The sequence below is a fragment of the Diadema antillarum genome, unplaced genomic scaffold (genome assembly GCF_040938485.1).
Source record: "Diadema antillarum isolate AM-2024a unplaced genomic scaffold, OU_Dant_1.0 scf00000001, whole genome shotgun sequence".
NCBI lineage: Eukaryota > Metazoa > Echinodermata > Echinoidea > Diadematoida > Diadematidae > Diadema > Diadema antillarum.
Window position 1 is genome coordinate 5141389 of NW_027270890.1, and position 16963 is coordinate 5158351.

The following is a 16963-nucleotide window of genomic DNA, read 5'->3' on the forward strand; positions in this document are numbered from 1 at the left end:
TTTTTAGCATGGATAGCCTTAGGGCTGAGCCGACGCACAGCCCTGTGACTCTAGCAAACCACGGCTGTTCATACTTTCCACCTCAATCATGTCTGCCCAAAAATTGTGAATTAGTTTTGGAGTATTAAAGGGTATATTGGTGTCCTATATCCTTACCACAGGTCTTTGATATTTTGTGAATGAATGAGGTTGCTCAAAGTAGGATTAGGGCACATGCAACAATCTTCTTTGACTGTTGTGGTTGTACATTTTAACTTTTACTCTCTTTTTTTTTTTTTAAGAAAATTGTCGGCCTAAATTGCAGAAAGATATATTTTTGTTTATATACCTGATTCAAATTATGACAAAAAATAAACAAACAAACAAACAACAAAAATATGGCCAGGATCAGACTCAAGCATCATTTTCAGTCAGAATATATTTTACTCAGTCTGTTACTGTAGTCAAAACAATTGATGAACATATGAAGGGCACCATGGAGATTTAATTTGTATTTCTTTAGTAAGCCTGAAAAACAACAACAAAGACAACAACAAAATCTATCTCAAGTAAAAGTGAAATAAATAGATGATCCAATAAGTACGATCAGAATACAAACAGGCACACCATGCTGCTGAGGAGGAGTGTGCATGCATCCCATCCCACAGCCCCTAGACGACATACTTCAGTCGTGATTCAGATTTCAGAGACATTTTGGTGTCGTTTACTCCCTGCACTGCACCCCTGCCTTGCACCCTGCTGTGCTGGCTGCCTGAGACCTCTGGCTGCCTTCTGGCTGCCTCAGATTTCTACCTGGCTTGCTGGGATGTGAATGGCACTTCTTCCCCAGTGCTTCTCAGCAGTTTAGTGCTGTAGTCAGTTTAGGTTTGCATTGATATCAAAGCAATCTGTTCCATCAAGTTCTTTCATGTCAAACCATTCTCATATATCACTCTGGAAGGATAATCTCTTTCATTACTATATTGCACACTGTACTAGGCAGTGTGTTGGTGATATTTGAATATAGTGGTCCTCAGAACTTTCATACTCTAAGTGCAAACATAAATTGCTTTCTGTTCTCAAAATTCTCATTGTAATTACAATTTCTGTCTCAATATTTCAGTGAAAATTGTGTGGCATGTGTTGATGTGGTTTTAAGGAGTCAAAAGACCATGTAAAATGTATGTAGGGTGTTTACATGGACTTCAAGATGTTTACAGGCAAGGCATGTCTATAATATACACATGCTCTAGCAATTCTTTACTTTGTGGTAATGAGTAGAAAGTATCCTTACACATGGGATGCTTCTCTTATTTTTCATGTGTTGCACCAGTTTGATAAACATTGCATTTACTTTCAGTAGGCTCCAAGAATTACAGACAGTCTGTCTGCCATTTTCATAAATCACTGTTTTTGTTTAGATATATTCTATCATGCTGAATCTGATTATGATTTAGTTTTTGCTGGACTTTTGTTAAGAAAATACTAATAGATAACTTCTAGTGTGAGCATATTTCTCTCTTATTTAAAAACCCTGCTAATCAAACCCTATACTTCTGTTCTGGCATCCTGGTGTAACACATCTTAAAATGATTTAACATGAATGATTTCACTCGCCTCTTGTGAGTATGTATCCCTCCTCACCATACAGGCTTGATACAGACTTTTAACATGACATTTCTGATTTGCATTGTTACGATGGGATGTATGGCAGAGTAAGCAAGATGGTCTGGTAGGTTGGTGGATGTGCATATAACACACATATGACTGCTATTGTATGACAACACATCATGGAGTGGGAAGCTGGCCCGGCTGAGTTATATTCAAGAATCCCATGTGATTGTGTAGGCCCTATAGCTTTATCACTACTGATCTCTGTGGAGTATGTACACTCGGCAGAAGAATCAGGACTGGAGTCTACCATTACTTATGAGTGTGTGCTTCAATGCAAATATATGCAGACTGGTGCTGTTCATGGTTTTTTAATATTTCCTGTTAGGCAGCAAATGAATTGAGCCATCCATGTATACTATGTGGGCCTTTAAAGCAAAGTGATAATGATGGAAAGAACATTTTTCTCTGGGCACCTAGCTGAGTGTGCATGGATGACATCAACACTGTCCATGTGATTTGACCCTGTGTCTTAATGAGGTTAACACTGTCTAGAAGCATCTGCTTTGGAATGTCATACAAACATTGTAACATTAGTCAAAACGTGCTGAAGGAATGCTGTGACTAGATATAAGTGACATTTTTTTTTTCACTCAAGGTTGTACAATCCTTACTCTTCATTGTAGTCATTACCCTTGGCTCCTTGTCTCATCTTCTTTTGCTGAAGCCTTTGCTGTCATCTCTGTATAAACTGTCACTTATAAGTTGTTCTGTTGATGATAACTTGACTCTCTGGTCCTTTTCTCCTCTTTCTCTGACTTCAAACTTTTTTCTTCCTCATACTTTTATTCTTCATCACCATCTCTTCTCCTTTTGCATTCAGTCCTTTTTTGTTGTTCCACTTTTTCTTGTCTTTCAGGTTGTAGCATTCCTTGTTTCATGTTACCATTGCATTCCTTAGTCTCATGCAGGCATATTTATATATGATACATTCTCATGGCAAGATTTAACTCAATGTATCATACTGCTACTCATTTACCTTCAAAGCTTTTTTCAATGATAATTTAGCACCTGCAAGGATATGAAACAACACAAATTTGATTTTATTCCATGTCAGTATTATTTCATGTCAACATTGTCATGAAGAAAATGTCTTAATATGCAGGTTTTGTGCAGGTTGGATTGGTACTAACATTGTATTAAACTTTTTTTTTTCAAGAGTAAGACACTTTAATCAAAAACATTGCTTTCTTAAAGCAGGGATTTGAGTTTGACTTCTGTTATGCTTGTTCAGACATACTGCCATCTCTTACCAGAAAAAAAAAAACAGTCCTACATGTTTATAGGATCGTTCTCAGGTTCCTGGTAAGAAAAGATCTTGCTGTGCAAGAATTTGTTAAAATGTTCTGTACTTTTTGGGGCGCTTTTTATACACGACCTGTTTGTAGAGAGAAGAAAGCTTTTATGGCCTTGGTGATTACAGCTTGAAAGATTTACGATGAGCTGATGGAAATATACATCCGCAGGGTTCATGGTTTATTACTGCTCAGTTACCATGGCACTGGCATCACTCTCTGGGGGTTTTCATGGACACCTTACCAGGAGGAAACTAGGAATGGTATCCAGTATTACTCCTCATCTTGAAAAATAACGGGAAGAGCAAAAGGATGACTGACTGATGGCTGACTGTGTAGTCTGAACACAAGTGTATGATTATGTTTCTTTTATATTTACAATAATATATTATATGAATATAGATATATATATATATATATATATGTGTGTATGTGTGTATATTTCATATATAAAATACGTAAAACATGAATATTGATCTCACATCAATGTCTTGAGAATGTCTAGCAATTAGAAGTTTTTGTTCTCTGTTCCATTTCAGCTGAATTTGAAGAGCTTTTGCAGTATGGCAAAGAGAGGATACAGCAACACTTTAGGCAGTCATACACAAGAATTGCAGTCCAGATGAACAGTCCAATTGAGGATCTTTTTGGCACAGTGTTGGATTACCTGCATGGGATGGAAGTGGACATTGAGGCCACGGTCGCACGCTTCTTCAACACACTCTTTCCCCACATCTACACCAGCCACATCAATCCAACAGTGACACGGCTCAACCCTGCCTATCGTGACTGTCTGTCCAACCGAGCATCTGTCATCATGCCGTTTGGCTATGCACATCGCGAGCTGTCTCAAGTTCTTGAAAAGTCACTGACAGTGGCCCGCATGTTTCTAAGTGCAGTTAATTTGGGCCTGGAGGTCATGAACTCCACTGTAAACATGGCAGTGACGGGCAAGTGTGAGCGGGCCCTGATGAAGATGCGCTACTGTGGTCAGTGCCAGAGCCTGGTTGGGGTGCCAGCTTGCCAGGGCTACTGCTTCAATGTCATCAAGGGCTGCCTGGCCAACTTTATGGACTTGGACCTCTACTGGAGGGAGTATGTAGCCAGGGTAGTAGACCTGGTCCGTGTTGGTATGACAGCTGAGTATGACCTGCAGCAAACCATGTTCTCTCTCAATGAGAGAGTAAAGGCAGCTATTGACCGTGCTGTTGAGGACAAAGATTACATCATTCAAGCAGTAAGCTACATATGAAATTAATCTCATTCCAGCTATTGTTTTCTTTCCACCAATGAAGCTGACATAATAAAATCAAACCATGAAATTTATTTTAAAAAGTCAGATCAGAGATCAGTGAAAAACAAGAAAAGTAGGCATTTCACGCATATGATATTACTTATTCAGCTTTTGAAATGACTTTACATCTTACTTGTTAAAATGTATGAATTAGATATGTTAAAGCTGAAATTGTACAATTTACGGACATGGAAACTATGATATATGCAATTTATCATGTTGCCTTGTTAGAGTGAATAGAAATGTTTTGTTTTGTTTTTGTTTTTGTTTGTTGTTTTTTTTACTGGAATGTAGCATGGGTATATCAAGAAAAATGAGTTGGGAGTACTACTTTGATAGTAAAGGAACTTCAAAACCAAATATTCAACCTTTATTGGGCTCCCATATTCTACCAAGCAACCGTCACATATTAACCACTCTATGATAACCTCACAAGGAAAAAATGTGAAGAAATCTTCAAAACCATGCCAAGTGCAGGAAAATAGATAAATAGTATTATTTTAATTTCTTTATTCTTTTTAGTAGACATTATTAACAAACTATTGCAGAGAAGCTACTAGAGATATTAGCCATGGTAGCCTCATGTAAACAGGAAAATACTAAGTAAAGAATGGACCTCTTTTTTTTCAGACTCTGAGGACATGTGGACCACCCCCCATCTCAAGACCCTCACCGTACAATGACTTCGCCATCAACAACCCTGCCATGGATGTCCCCATTGCACCCAACCCATCCATCCCTCTGGATGAGCGGTTACTGCAGTTTCTGGAGAATCTGGACACCTCTAAGAGTGTGTTCCGGGACCTTCCTGTCCTCATGTGTTCCCAGGGGAACATGGCCAAGGATTCTAACAATGACTGCTGGACTGGAGAGACTAGTGGAAGGTGAGTTGCCATGACAACTGTCTGCTAATCTCAGAAATCAGCCATCCTATACCAACTACACAGCAGAGCTTCAACTAACATGAGCTGCATTGTAGTCTGGCACCAATTACTGTTATGTCATATATTTTATGGGGTTCTATTTTCACTAGTTTTGCAAGTTGGGTGCTGTTTGTGAATTAAACAACATGTGAAAATATCAACTCTGATCCTGACATGAATTTGTCCAGCACACATACATGTACTGGTAGGCTATGTACTGTACAAGAACAAAGTGTGTGATAATACTAATGCGATGAGCATGAATTTAAACACTCACAAAATTGTCTCAAAGTCCTGAAAAATTAGACTCGCTTAATCTACATGGCATATACAGTATTGTAATAGCAATTTATATCACATGTCATGGTTTCTTTGGAGAGCTAAAATTCAGTTATGACTGCTTATAGTTTCCTTTCATTTATTGTTATATTTCGGATGTCTACAATGTATTTTCTATCCAAGTTGATTATCAAAATGAATTATATATCAGCCTTAATCTATGGGAAAGAAATTGTTATATGCTTTGTTGCTTGTATTAATTGAGTTTCCCCCCTTTTTAGGTTATTAAGCAGACTGTCACTGTGTAGACATTTTATATTCATTATTCCCTGGACCTGTTTTCATAGAGAGCTATGCATGTTTTACACGGTACAACTATTGCAGTTACAATTCACAGTGCTGCCATAATAAATGCAATTAATGCAACAATGATTGCAAACTCCTCTTAAAATAGCACTTTTGCATTGACAACCAATGAAGCTAATGACACCCCAGTTTAAATAAAATGTGTGAATTGATCCTTTCACAGGTGCAAGACCAGAAACCATCTGTCTGTAATACCAAATGACCTGCTTATGGCTTCGATATATTCTGTAGAAATCAGTTTAAGATGAGAGTAATCATGTTTAGAAGCATGTTTGTGACTATTGACATCTTAGGTAATATAACTGTTCTTGATCTTGGTTTGGACACACCATGGGTCAGCTAGGAAGATCATTGTGGTGACGTGTTGGTCAAACTGGTCAAACTGCCAGCATATTGTTCATGTTGGTCAAACCGGTCAAACTGCCAGCATAGTTCCATTGGGAGATTACGATCATGCTTATTTTGATGAACAACTTATTGTATACCACCATTCTAAAATCTCATGCTTGCTGGTACTGATAATGCATTCCAGCCAGAAACCATGAAATTATTTCGGGGACAAATATTGCTCTTAACCCCACGCTTTTCTTTCGTCGAGTTTTGTGTCGCCATCCTAAAGCACCCCGGCCTAAAGCACCCCAGCCGGTCCTTTGTTTGGGAGTGGTATAAGGTCTCACGATACCCTGAAAGGAATTGGAAGAAATTGAACATATTCAGGTGTGAAACCTGGCATGTGCTATTCATACAACTCAGCAGGCTATGGAAATTGATTTCCAATGTTATCTCCAAAAGGCAGGCAACATGCCAAAAGGGTTTGTTATAATCCCCTCAAAAATGTCCCATTGAGGACAGGCAAGGGGAGGGGATTTCATCAGTAGTGTGGGATGTAGTGTTGAATTCTATTCATTAGTTTTATTATTCCATTCAACTTGCCTCTTTTGAACTTGAGAGCTGACAGTGTTTTGGAGAGTTAGCTCATAACAACTCTGAACTATAGGTTCCCTGTCTGTTTAACCATGTTGTACACAAGAAATACACTGTAATATGCTTGAAGAGTGTAGGCAGGGAGAGGAATGACTTCGTTCCAAATCTAATGCTGCACTGCAATCTACTGACAATATGTAAACTTATTTTAATACACAAAATGACATCTTAATCACACACACTCTCTTGCACTCATATTCTCTCTCTCTCTCACACACACACACACACAGACCTACACACCTGTAAAATTGGGCTTTTAAGAAATGTAGATACAGAACTCTAAAGCGTTTCAGACTCCACCACATGATTTGACTTGTATCCGTTTGGCATTTCATCCTTTCTCTGATGTATATTCCCCAGTGATCTCGTTAAATGGGGACGTTTAAAGAAGTAATTACCTTCCATGAAATGGTGAATAACAGAATAGCTTCTAAAAAAATGAAATCAAAGAATGGTAGTTATGAATATGTGTTAATGGTCATTACACTGTATCTTAGTCATAAATCCTCCTCTCCCACTCTTAAATTACAAACTCATTTGCACTGGCAATAGTGGCAGATTTAGGATACGATAGATGCAAACAAATTTATACTACAAATCAATTTCATACTAAATTGTAAATTTTTTTGTGCTTACGTGAAGAGTACAGTTCTTTCTTCTTTATAGATCTGTGTTCATCCATCCCACACTCAAATTTATCCAAAGTCTGTGGAGGAAGCATTGCAGGCTTTGCAGTTATTTTTATTTTTTATTACCAATAATGTTTGTGATTGCGGTCTGTTACATCACAAATGTCCATACTTCATTGAATGATGAACAATTGTGAAATGTTCTTTTCTCTACTGTAGTATGACACTATAGTACCGTTTCATGCTCAGCACTTACCATGTTACTTGCATTCAAATAAATGCAATGGATCATGATAGATACTACATTCTTGGGTAATTTGCAGCAAAATACACTTTGATATGTATCAAGCAAATTGGTTAGGCATTCTGTGCCAGTACAAAGGTTCTCCAAAGTAATCTACCATAATTTCCCAAAATTAGTTTGAGCAAGACAGACCAATGGGTCTATATCTTATGTGTACTGCATTATGAATGTGTTTGTGTGTGTGCTTTTCAAAGAAGCTTGTTCTTCATGGAAAACATTTCCTTTTTTTGCCATCATATTCTCTCTTGGCATCTTGTTAATTGAGAGTGAAGACTTGGTTCTGCATTCATTCCTTAGCTCACAATAGACACAGGCAGAGAACCCCACCATGGCAGAACACTACAAAGGGAATTACCGCCCCCTAGAAGGGTCTCCCTTTTCTTAGGATGGACCAATCTGTTGTGCCCCTTTTTGAATCCTAAGCCTGATTAATGAATCAAATTGGCATTTTATTGCTTGAAATGGAGCCGTTTGGCTGGCCACTTTCCCCTTTTGCCCCGGTAATCAATGGAATCGACTGAGAAGTACGTTGGGCACTGTCTGATCACACAAGGAACAAACAATGAGATCAATGATTCCTTTTCCTTTTTTTTTGGGGGGGGGGGGAGGCAGGAAGATGAAGGCATATAAGAAGGCAGCCTTAGAATTTTGCCTAATGAAATAGGAAGTAGATTTCAATTGGCACAAAAGGCTCACCCTTTCTTCTCAGCATGCAGTTTAAGACATCTCGGAATAATGTTCGTATTAACCCAAATCCTGTGGCACTGCAATCTGAGTATCCATTCCACTGAATAACATGTGTCTACAGAGCAATAGAGAGTCAAGTTGGGGTAAGAGGGATGGTTTTATTTTTGTGTGTGTTTATGTTTAACATTGGTACAGTTTTGCATTAAATATAACAATAGAGGGATTTACTTAAAACATAGCAACAGTGTCATTCAGTGTTGTTTTGGAGTATGCATTATGAAAATGTAAAATCAAGTAATACTCTATGGGAAGCAAAATTATTGGAGTCTGGGTGCAGCAGGATTGACATAATCAACTAGCTTTTCACCTCGGTACACAGCAAACCAACATGTGAGAGAGAGAGAGAAAAGGCTAAAGCCCAACACCAATGTTGATTCAAGTTTTTTTTTTTTTTAAATCATTTCATGTCCTGAGGAAATAATAATGGAGGCACATCTATGTAAACTGTCATCTGAGGAAGTTTATTGAACTTTTCTCCTCCTCTCCATCAGACAGGGCTGAATAAAACTCAAAGAGGCACACTAGAGTGGCATGTTGGTCATCTATCTAATAAATGTGAATTTTCCTATCGCTCCTATCATTGCTGTGTGAGAAGAAAGTCATAACAGTAAGAAACTGTATGAATTATCAAAACATGCCCCAAAGGCTGTACTTTATAGGAGGGAAAATGACAAAAGGGGAGGGAGTTGGTGATGGAAGCTGTTCAAACAAAGACAGCACCTGGTGTGTCAAAGCAATGGCTCAAATTTGTATTTGCACACTTCTGTGCAGTTATGATATACAGTATAAAATAATCAGTAATTATGATGGTCAACTACCCTTTGGTAAGTTGTTCTCTAAGTCTCACACTTTAAAATGATTTCCTACTGAAATGTTTTGGTAAAATATTATCAAACATTGCACTTTGGTAAAAAGTGCATAAAATATTTTATATGTGATGCTTCGTAGGTCAGAATTTGAGGGGGCTTTTTGTTTGTTTTTGCAGATATTTATAAATTCATCAGGGGAAAACAAATTATTCTTGCAGTACCATCCTTTTAGCTGTTACCATTCACCTGGTTAAAGAAATTGTAAACATATTTTAATTTCATTAGTGAAAGTGCAAAGATTTCTTTTTTTTCTGTTGTTAAGGTTTGATCAGTGTGATAGATTTGTCCATTCTGTGAAGATTTCATTGCAGGAATTCATTTCCGCTTTGGTATTCCCATATAACCATATATGATGGGGTATGGGTTGAGGGCAAGGAGTGTGCAATGTATGAACACCATTTTTGTGAATGATGCTGGTGTTTATATTCCATTTGGAAGCACACTTTCTAGCACAGAGATTAAAATTCTTTGGGGTTAAGTGGGACTGCTAGTCTTTGGAGTCGAGAAGGGGTACATTTTCATTGAGCAAGGAGGCTTTTGCCTTTGTCCCAAAAATATCCCTGGCAGGCATGACAAATCCACATTGTGCATTTTGGCTGGGTTTGTGAGTGCAGTTTTTGGGGATGATGTGTTATGAATACCAGTGAACTGTAACTCCCAGAACTCTCCCTTCCCTCACCTTTGTCTCTACCAGCCCATGAGGACTTAGACTTTAGGCACACAGATTAAACCACCACCCCTCAATAAAGGGGCAGAATGGAGGTAAACATACAGCTTTCCATCCTCTGAATGAGAGGCCTGTCTTTTAATTAGAGTGGAGGACCGCTACAATGTTTGCCCGTCACTTTTCATCCCTCTTTCTGACATATCCGTGACGAAATGTCTTTGACGCTTGTTGAAAAATCGGGGTCTTGGTACACACAAAGTGCTCTTAGCACCCGCTTGGTCCAATGTGGTATATTCGCCTTCAATAGGACTTACAAATTGTGTCTGGGATAATTGTCATTGTAGGTATAACCAGTACAAAAGGTGCTTGCTTGTATTCAGCTTGGAGAGGAGGTGTTACAACAATCAGAGATATTTCAAGATGCATTATTGGGCTGACATGATGTTGTATAATGAGAACAGTAGTAATGACAGATGAGATATTACTGAGGTCTGCAAGTTTTTTTTTGTTTTTTTTTTTTCATTTTCATTCATGCATATATTATATTGCACAACATAATATCTTTAACATGTTTTGCAGGCAAAATCACAAACAAACTTTCATAAATGTAATAGAAAGCTCTTAAATGCTTAAACTTTGCACAAAAGGAGTCATCAGAAAGTAATGACAGATGAAGGATATTTATTGAATGCAGAGCAGAGCCAGCACTCATACATATGATTACATGTATGTTTCCCTGTCTGTCTTATGCTTTACCATTTTTTGTTTTCACATAGAATATGTAATTATGTAATTTGAAAGAGGTCAAAGGTCAACAAAAGTATGTCAGAATTACTTCTGTGATACACCATTCTCTTGGTAAAGTCTTTATTAGGCTTTCAAATAAACACAAACAGACAAGAATGCAGTGAGCTATTTTACATAATTTAGAAAGTTGTTGAAATATTGCTGTGTCCTTCCAGGGAACTGTATAGGCCATTATGTACAGAATCTTTAGTTACTGAAGGGTGAAAAATAGGTGTTAAATATCATTTATGTCCAATTTCAGAAAGTTGCTTTGAGTCAATTAACAGTTAGTTTCTTGTCTTTTTTGTCACCATACCCAATAATTTTTCCAGCTACCTACGGCAAGTGGTTGATGATGGACTAGCAGCACAACTCTTCAACCCAGAGGTCAAGCTTACATCCAGGGAGAGAGAGCTCCTTGATGCTCTCCGACTGATGGATAAATTGGAGCATATGACCCAAGTGAGTCAACATTATTTGGATTGACTTGAATGGTCTCAATTTAGATACGTTGAGACTGGAGATTTTTTTTTTTTCATTTGAGCTAAGCAAATCAAATCAGAGGTATATTGATAACATACAGGTTTTGTTTTTTGCATCTTGAATTGGAATCTGAATATTGTCATGAGTCTGTCATTTCTGTTTGCTCCAACTAAAAGTTGTGGTATATTATTGGTTGAGGTGAGGATCCAGCTTTTAACTTTTGCGAGATACATATACTTAGAAATCACTTCATGAAATCACTTCATGCAATTCTAAGAGGAATTCAAAGTTTACTTGATGAAAATCGGTTTTGAATTGACTGAGACATCAAAAAACAAAATAAAACAAGGCAATCCTAATAAAAGGTGGATCCCACCTTTTATTAGAACCACTCTGTTTAGGATATCACAGCCATTTCAAAACCAAATTTTATCATATAAAACTTTGAATTTCTCTTAGCATTATATGCTCAAAGATCATATTTCGTAAGAGGTTTCTCCATATCTCAAAATTGAAAAATTGTCATCAAAAGAAGTTCGAAAGCTGAAGCCCCATCTGAACCAAAGCTGTACCATCCCTTGAATGGATCTTTCCTACTTACCTCCACCAGTGGGTGAAACCTTTGGCTGATGGAAGTTATGTTTTCGGTTCCGTATGTAATTTGGCTGTTTGTCTGTCTGCTTGTTAGTTTGTCTGTTTGTGTACAAGATAACTCAAGAACGAATGAACAAATTTTCACAGAATTTGCAGGGTGTGTCCATAATGAGCTACAAAAGAAATACTTACATTTTGGGTCATGAGGTCAAAGGTCATAGGTAATTAAGAACATACCCAGGTAAAAGCTTAATCTCTGAATAACTCAACAATGAATTATCAGATTTTCACCAAATGTACCATGCAGACGTCCCTATGCTGCTATGTTTGTGTTGAAGATTCTGCCTATGAAATGGCAATATTTCAACCATGTTATGGCTGCTTGGTGGAGGTCCGTTCTCTCAGAGTATTCCTCATAGTTGATTTGTTTTTTTCAGTCTTCTTTGTCAAGTTACTTGAAAGCAAGAAGCTCATAATTGCAAAATCAATCATAGTGGCAACTTTTCTAATCATCCTCCAGTATATAATTAGCAATCAGTTTTTGTTTTTTGAACAGCATGATTATTTACAGTGATGCAGTCTGTGGCTTTGCTTGAAGAAATAATTTTCCAAAGTTTGTTTATCAAAATGGTAACCTGACAGACAGTTTTGGTTGTAGGGAACATTTTTCGTCGTCTAGTTAAGCCTATATATTATTCTGTTTCATGGTCTATGCATATTTTTGCATTGAATCTTATTCTTTCTCTTTAAACAACAACATAACCACCACGATGCTAATTTTCTCCTCCCTCCACCTCCGATGAAGATCTTCTCAAACAACAAAAAGTTACTTTCACTATCAGAGCCATCAATATACTTGAAAGTGTAATGCAAAAATCTTCCACACCCAGATTATCTCCTGCCTACCACTGGTGAGTCCTTCTACCAAGTTTTTTGAGGGAGTCTCTGTTTGCTAATCAAACACGGAGAGAGATTCTGTGATAAGAGTGCGGGTTTTTAAATCACATCACTCCTGTTAGCATAGCTCCTTAAGCTGCTATTGTACTCCCGTTAAAACCAATGATGATGTTTGGCTTCAGGCTTCATATGCAGCTGCTTCCCCTCTGCCCCCCTCCCCCTCCCCCATCCCTGTACTTTTCATTACCATGTAGCCATGAAGCACATAATGTACCTCTACAATTCACACCTTTCCATACATAACTATCTCATTCAAGCAATGCTGCTGCATTACGACTGTGAGATGGCAAAACAACATATTATCTACATGCAACCTCTTATCTAGTAAATCAAGTTGAAAGTTTGGCAAGTGTACAGCTCTTTTTGTGTTGTTGTTAAATGTTTCACATCTAATCTTAGAAGGACCAGTAGTATCATGGATTTCACTAGGCCCCTCATTTTTTGAATAATTTGCATAAATCAAATCATATGTGGTTTTACTGCACTAACCTATCCAAATTAATACTACAGCAAAACAATGTAAGTCCCGATTAATGGGGCACATAGGCCCTACATGTCCCACAATGTCATTCTGCACATGTATCTGCCGGCCACGCACAGTCGTGTAGCCTAATGCTGTGTAAAAATGTATATGGCAATACGATGTATTACATGTAGATACGTTGTTTTGCCAAGTTTGTGATGGCCGAGTGTTGAGAAGGGGCCAGTGTATCACTGCTTACATTGTTCTGCCAACAAATTCCAACATTTCCCACTTGGAGGGGCCATTATATCTCAGTAACGGGATGCTTTTTGAACTCAAGATCTTTTCAAGAGTCAAATTACACTAAAACACATCAGAGTATGCAACGAAGTCAAGTGTCCAAAATTGTTGACGTATGTTGTTTTGCCATCCCACGGCCGATTAGGTGTCAGTGGTGTTTACTTGTAATCTTTCTCCTTCTCATGATATCTCTTCCCTCTTTTCTCCCTCCCTCTCATTAACAATGTATTTTGATTTCTTTTTTCTTTTTCTTTTTCTTTGCAACTGTCCAATGACAAACACATGGGATAAACAAGAGTTGTTGGGTAAAGGAAGTTTAGAAACGGTTGATTGGCAGAGAGCAAAGTTTAATACAATTTCTTTATCACCACAAGGAATTCACTCAGTTGTGCATACGGAACTGGCAGTCAGTGAACAAGAGATGGCGCTGTTTTTAAATCACTTTAGTGCATTGATGGGAAGATATAAAGCAAAAATATTGGTATGCTTACCCAGACACTACATATGGAGGAGAGCTATGGGGATAAGCCATATTTTTGTCCTCAATAGTGTTTATCACTTGATGATTTCTGGAGGATTTAAGGCCTATTTTTTTTTTTTTTTTTTTTTTTTGCCAAATGGCACAAAGACTGGTGCTGTAACTGGAGCAAATGCAATTCTTGCTGCTTTGTATCAGAAGATTGATGCTCTAAATGGTAAGGTGTTTTATATAAGCACTTTTCATGCTCAGAAGTGAGAACTAATCGACTTTGCAACCAATCAGATCAAGTTGTAAGGAATTATTTGTGTGTGTGTGTGTGTGTGTGTGTGTGTCCCAGTGAGAAAATTACCTGTCATATTATGCTTGCCTGAAGTGCATGTAAAGAAAATGTTCCACAGCGCCTTTGGAAAATATAGAGATTCCTTTATCATATGACAAGAAATATTTGTAGATACCCGAGTTGGGTGTTTGTTACAATTGTCAGAGTTTTTCTTTGAAACCTTTAATATGTAAATGGGCATTAATAGAATCATGAATGGAATGCTGTGACAGTATTGTTCTCACATTGTTTGTTGGTGTTTCCTCTCATTTCTTTTCTTCTTCTTTTCTTGTCCTGTGACAGAAAATGGAAAAATTCTTGACACATTACTTGGTGAGCAAGAATCCTAATTTTGGAGATGACGAATGGAGTGGGGATGGCTTCAGCGGCAGTGGGTCTGGTAGTGGAGACTACAGTGGTAGTGGAGATGACACAGAGACTACACCTCTACCTCATTTTACACTCACTACAGGTATGACAGGGAGGGAGAGGGCCAAGTGTGTACTGCTTTTCATTGACACATACCCAATTCTATTTTTCTTATAACTTGAAAGGTGTGTAACACTGACAAAATTCTTGCAAATGGCATAGTGAATTTGCATCATTTCAAATGTTTTCCAGAGAAAGGAGCTAAGACACGAAAGAATTCAATGTGACAGCAGGATTATATCGAAGTATAAATTATCTTCATAATCGAGTATAAGATTGTCAAAAAGTATGACATTGTGTTTCTGTGTTATTTTAATGACAATGGAAAATACTTCAATGACCATTGACTGACGTTTAATCAACTCTGTCATTGCAGCAAGCAAGTTTTTTGTGTATAATATATCTTATGACATTTTGACATATCGGCTTACGAGGATACTTTACTGAACAGATATTGATCACTGGATGGTAACCATTCTGTTTTCTATATCCTGATCTCTCCTACAACAGCTGCAGGCCAGGATCCTGATTTCAGCTTTGAGCCAACGCCAAAGACGTCAAGAACTAAGAGCCCACATGAACCCACAGAGAAAATTCCTTACAGACCTATTACGGAGGACCCATCAGGTCAGGAGGAAACGCCCAAACCAGCTGTGAGAGCAGGGGCTGCACCCACACACACTGTCACCTCTTTAGCAATAACTGTCCTCTCCCTCTGTGCATCATTACTTGTTTATTGGTGATACAGTGTAATCTCTCAGAGCTTAATGCTCTCTTGGACCTTACATCCAATCTCATTTGGACTTGGCTGAGCATGGCTGACCAACAAGGACATAAAAAGAAGCTTGATCAACAACTTCACATCTCTTGTGCATCAATAGACTTTTCAAAGCAGTTGTTTGAGTTAACTCCCAGAGGAGATGGGAAACTCATGACTGGGCTAATACCTTAAGGAAGCACATGGAAGTAGAAAGAGATGGTTGTGTTAATGGTCGAAAAATGAAACGACTAAATACAAAGCCAAATGTGATGTGTACCAAATGTTTGTTTTCCCTCAAGTTTCATGTCCAGTAGGAATGTTGATGGGATAACTGGAAGGGTCTAGTCACTTTTATTCTGTAACCGAGTACCCTAATGTGTGTAGGGTAATATATGCCACCAAGGGAATGCGAGCTTTATTTTTCAGTATTGCTGGTTAGGCTTTTGTTTCCTTTTTAGGGGGGAAGAATGACAGAAATTTATGAAATTGTTCAGAAGCACAAAGCTAAATATTGCAAAATCATTTATAAAAAATAAACATGCAGATGAAGAGTTATGTTGTAAAATGTTCCCCGAATGACAAAATTCTATTAGAGGAAGTCTATTTTAAAATGAAAGGTGTTTCACAAGTCACAAGATCCCCTGGATATCCTGATGAAATAAAATGCATGTTTTCACATCAAGAAAAAACTTTGAATAGGTATTTGAGTGAGATGAGGTATATGTGACATACTTGACTCTGTCTGTTTACCACCATTACCATAAAACCAGAATCATCCGTGGCATTAAACTTTTGTGAATTGAAGCCAACGGCCATTTTTGATGCATAAAACTTTTGTGAATTGCCACGAGCATTCAATGCACAGTATGTGTAGACAAACACTTTCATAAGCATTTTACTTTTGCAAATCTTGGCTCCTCGCTGAATTCTGTAAAGTTGCATGGATGTGAGAATTTCTGGTTTTACATCTGAGCTGCAGTATTCTGGCTGGAATGGACCTCCTATGATACCTCCCTAGAGAAGAGAAAAAAGTGAAAATGAATCTTATATAAACTGCTACTAAGCCAGGAGTGTGCTGCATATCTCTTAATGGTGACTTCAATAGGATTTCAGGAGTTGAATTCATTAAATATCTGTACAATATTAGCTGTCACCATGTTGTGGCATTGCAGGATGTTTTCTTTTATACTGCATATTTATGTCTTCAAACATGAGTAAAAAAAGGCTTGCATATTTCTTGTTGACAGTACATAATTATTAAAGTACTCAAGGTGTTTTTGATCTTATGTCCTTTATTCATGTGTAAAACAAAAGCAAGCTGTGATCTTCCAGTCGATCCATTTGTTCCCAAAACACATGTTTTTCTCCTTTTCTGGCTGTGGAA

At 37.8% G+C, this 16963-nt stretch overlaps 1 protein-coding gene across 1 annotated transcript in view; it reads left to right on the forward strand.

The window, feature by feature from the left end:
• The window catches only part of LOC139724869 (glypican-5-like), a 57364-nt gene extending 41802 nt beyond the window's left edge, over positions 1-15562 (forward strand). Inside the window, exons 3-7 of the mRNA XM_071636027.1 lie at positions 3485-4182; positions 4870-5123; positions 11126-11255; positions 14694-14862; positions 15330-15562. Coding sequence (XP_071492128.1) covers positions 3485-4182; positions 4870-5123; positions 11126-11255; positions 14694-14862; positions 15330-15562 — 1484 coding nt within the window. The remainder of the gene's footprint in view (positions 1-3484; positions 4183-4869; positions 5124-11125; positions 11256-14693; positions 14863-15329) is intronic.
• Positions 15563-16963: the final 1401 nt, after the last annotated feature.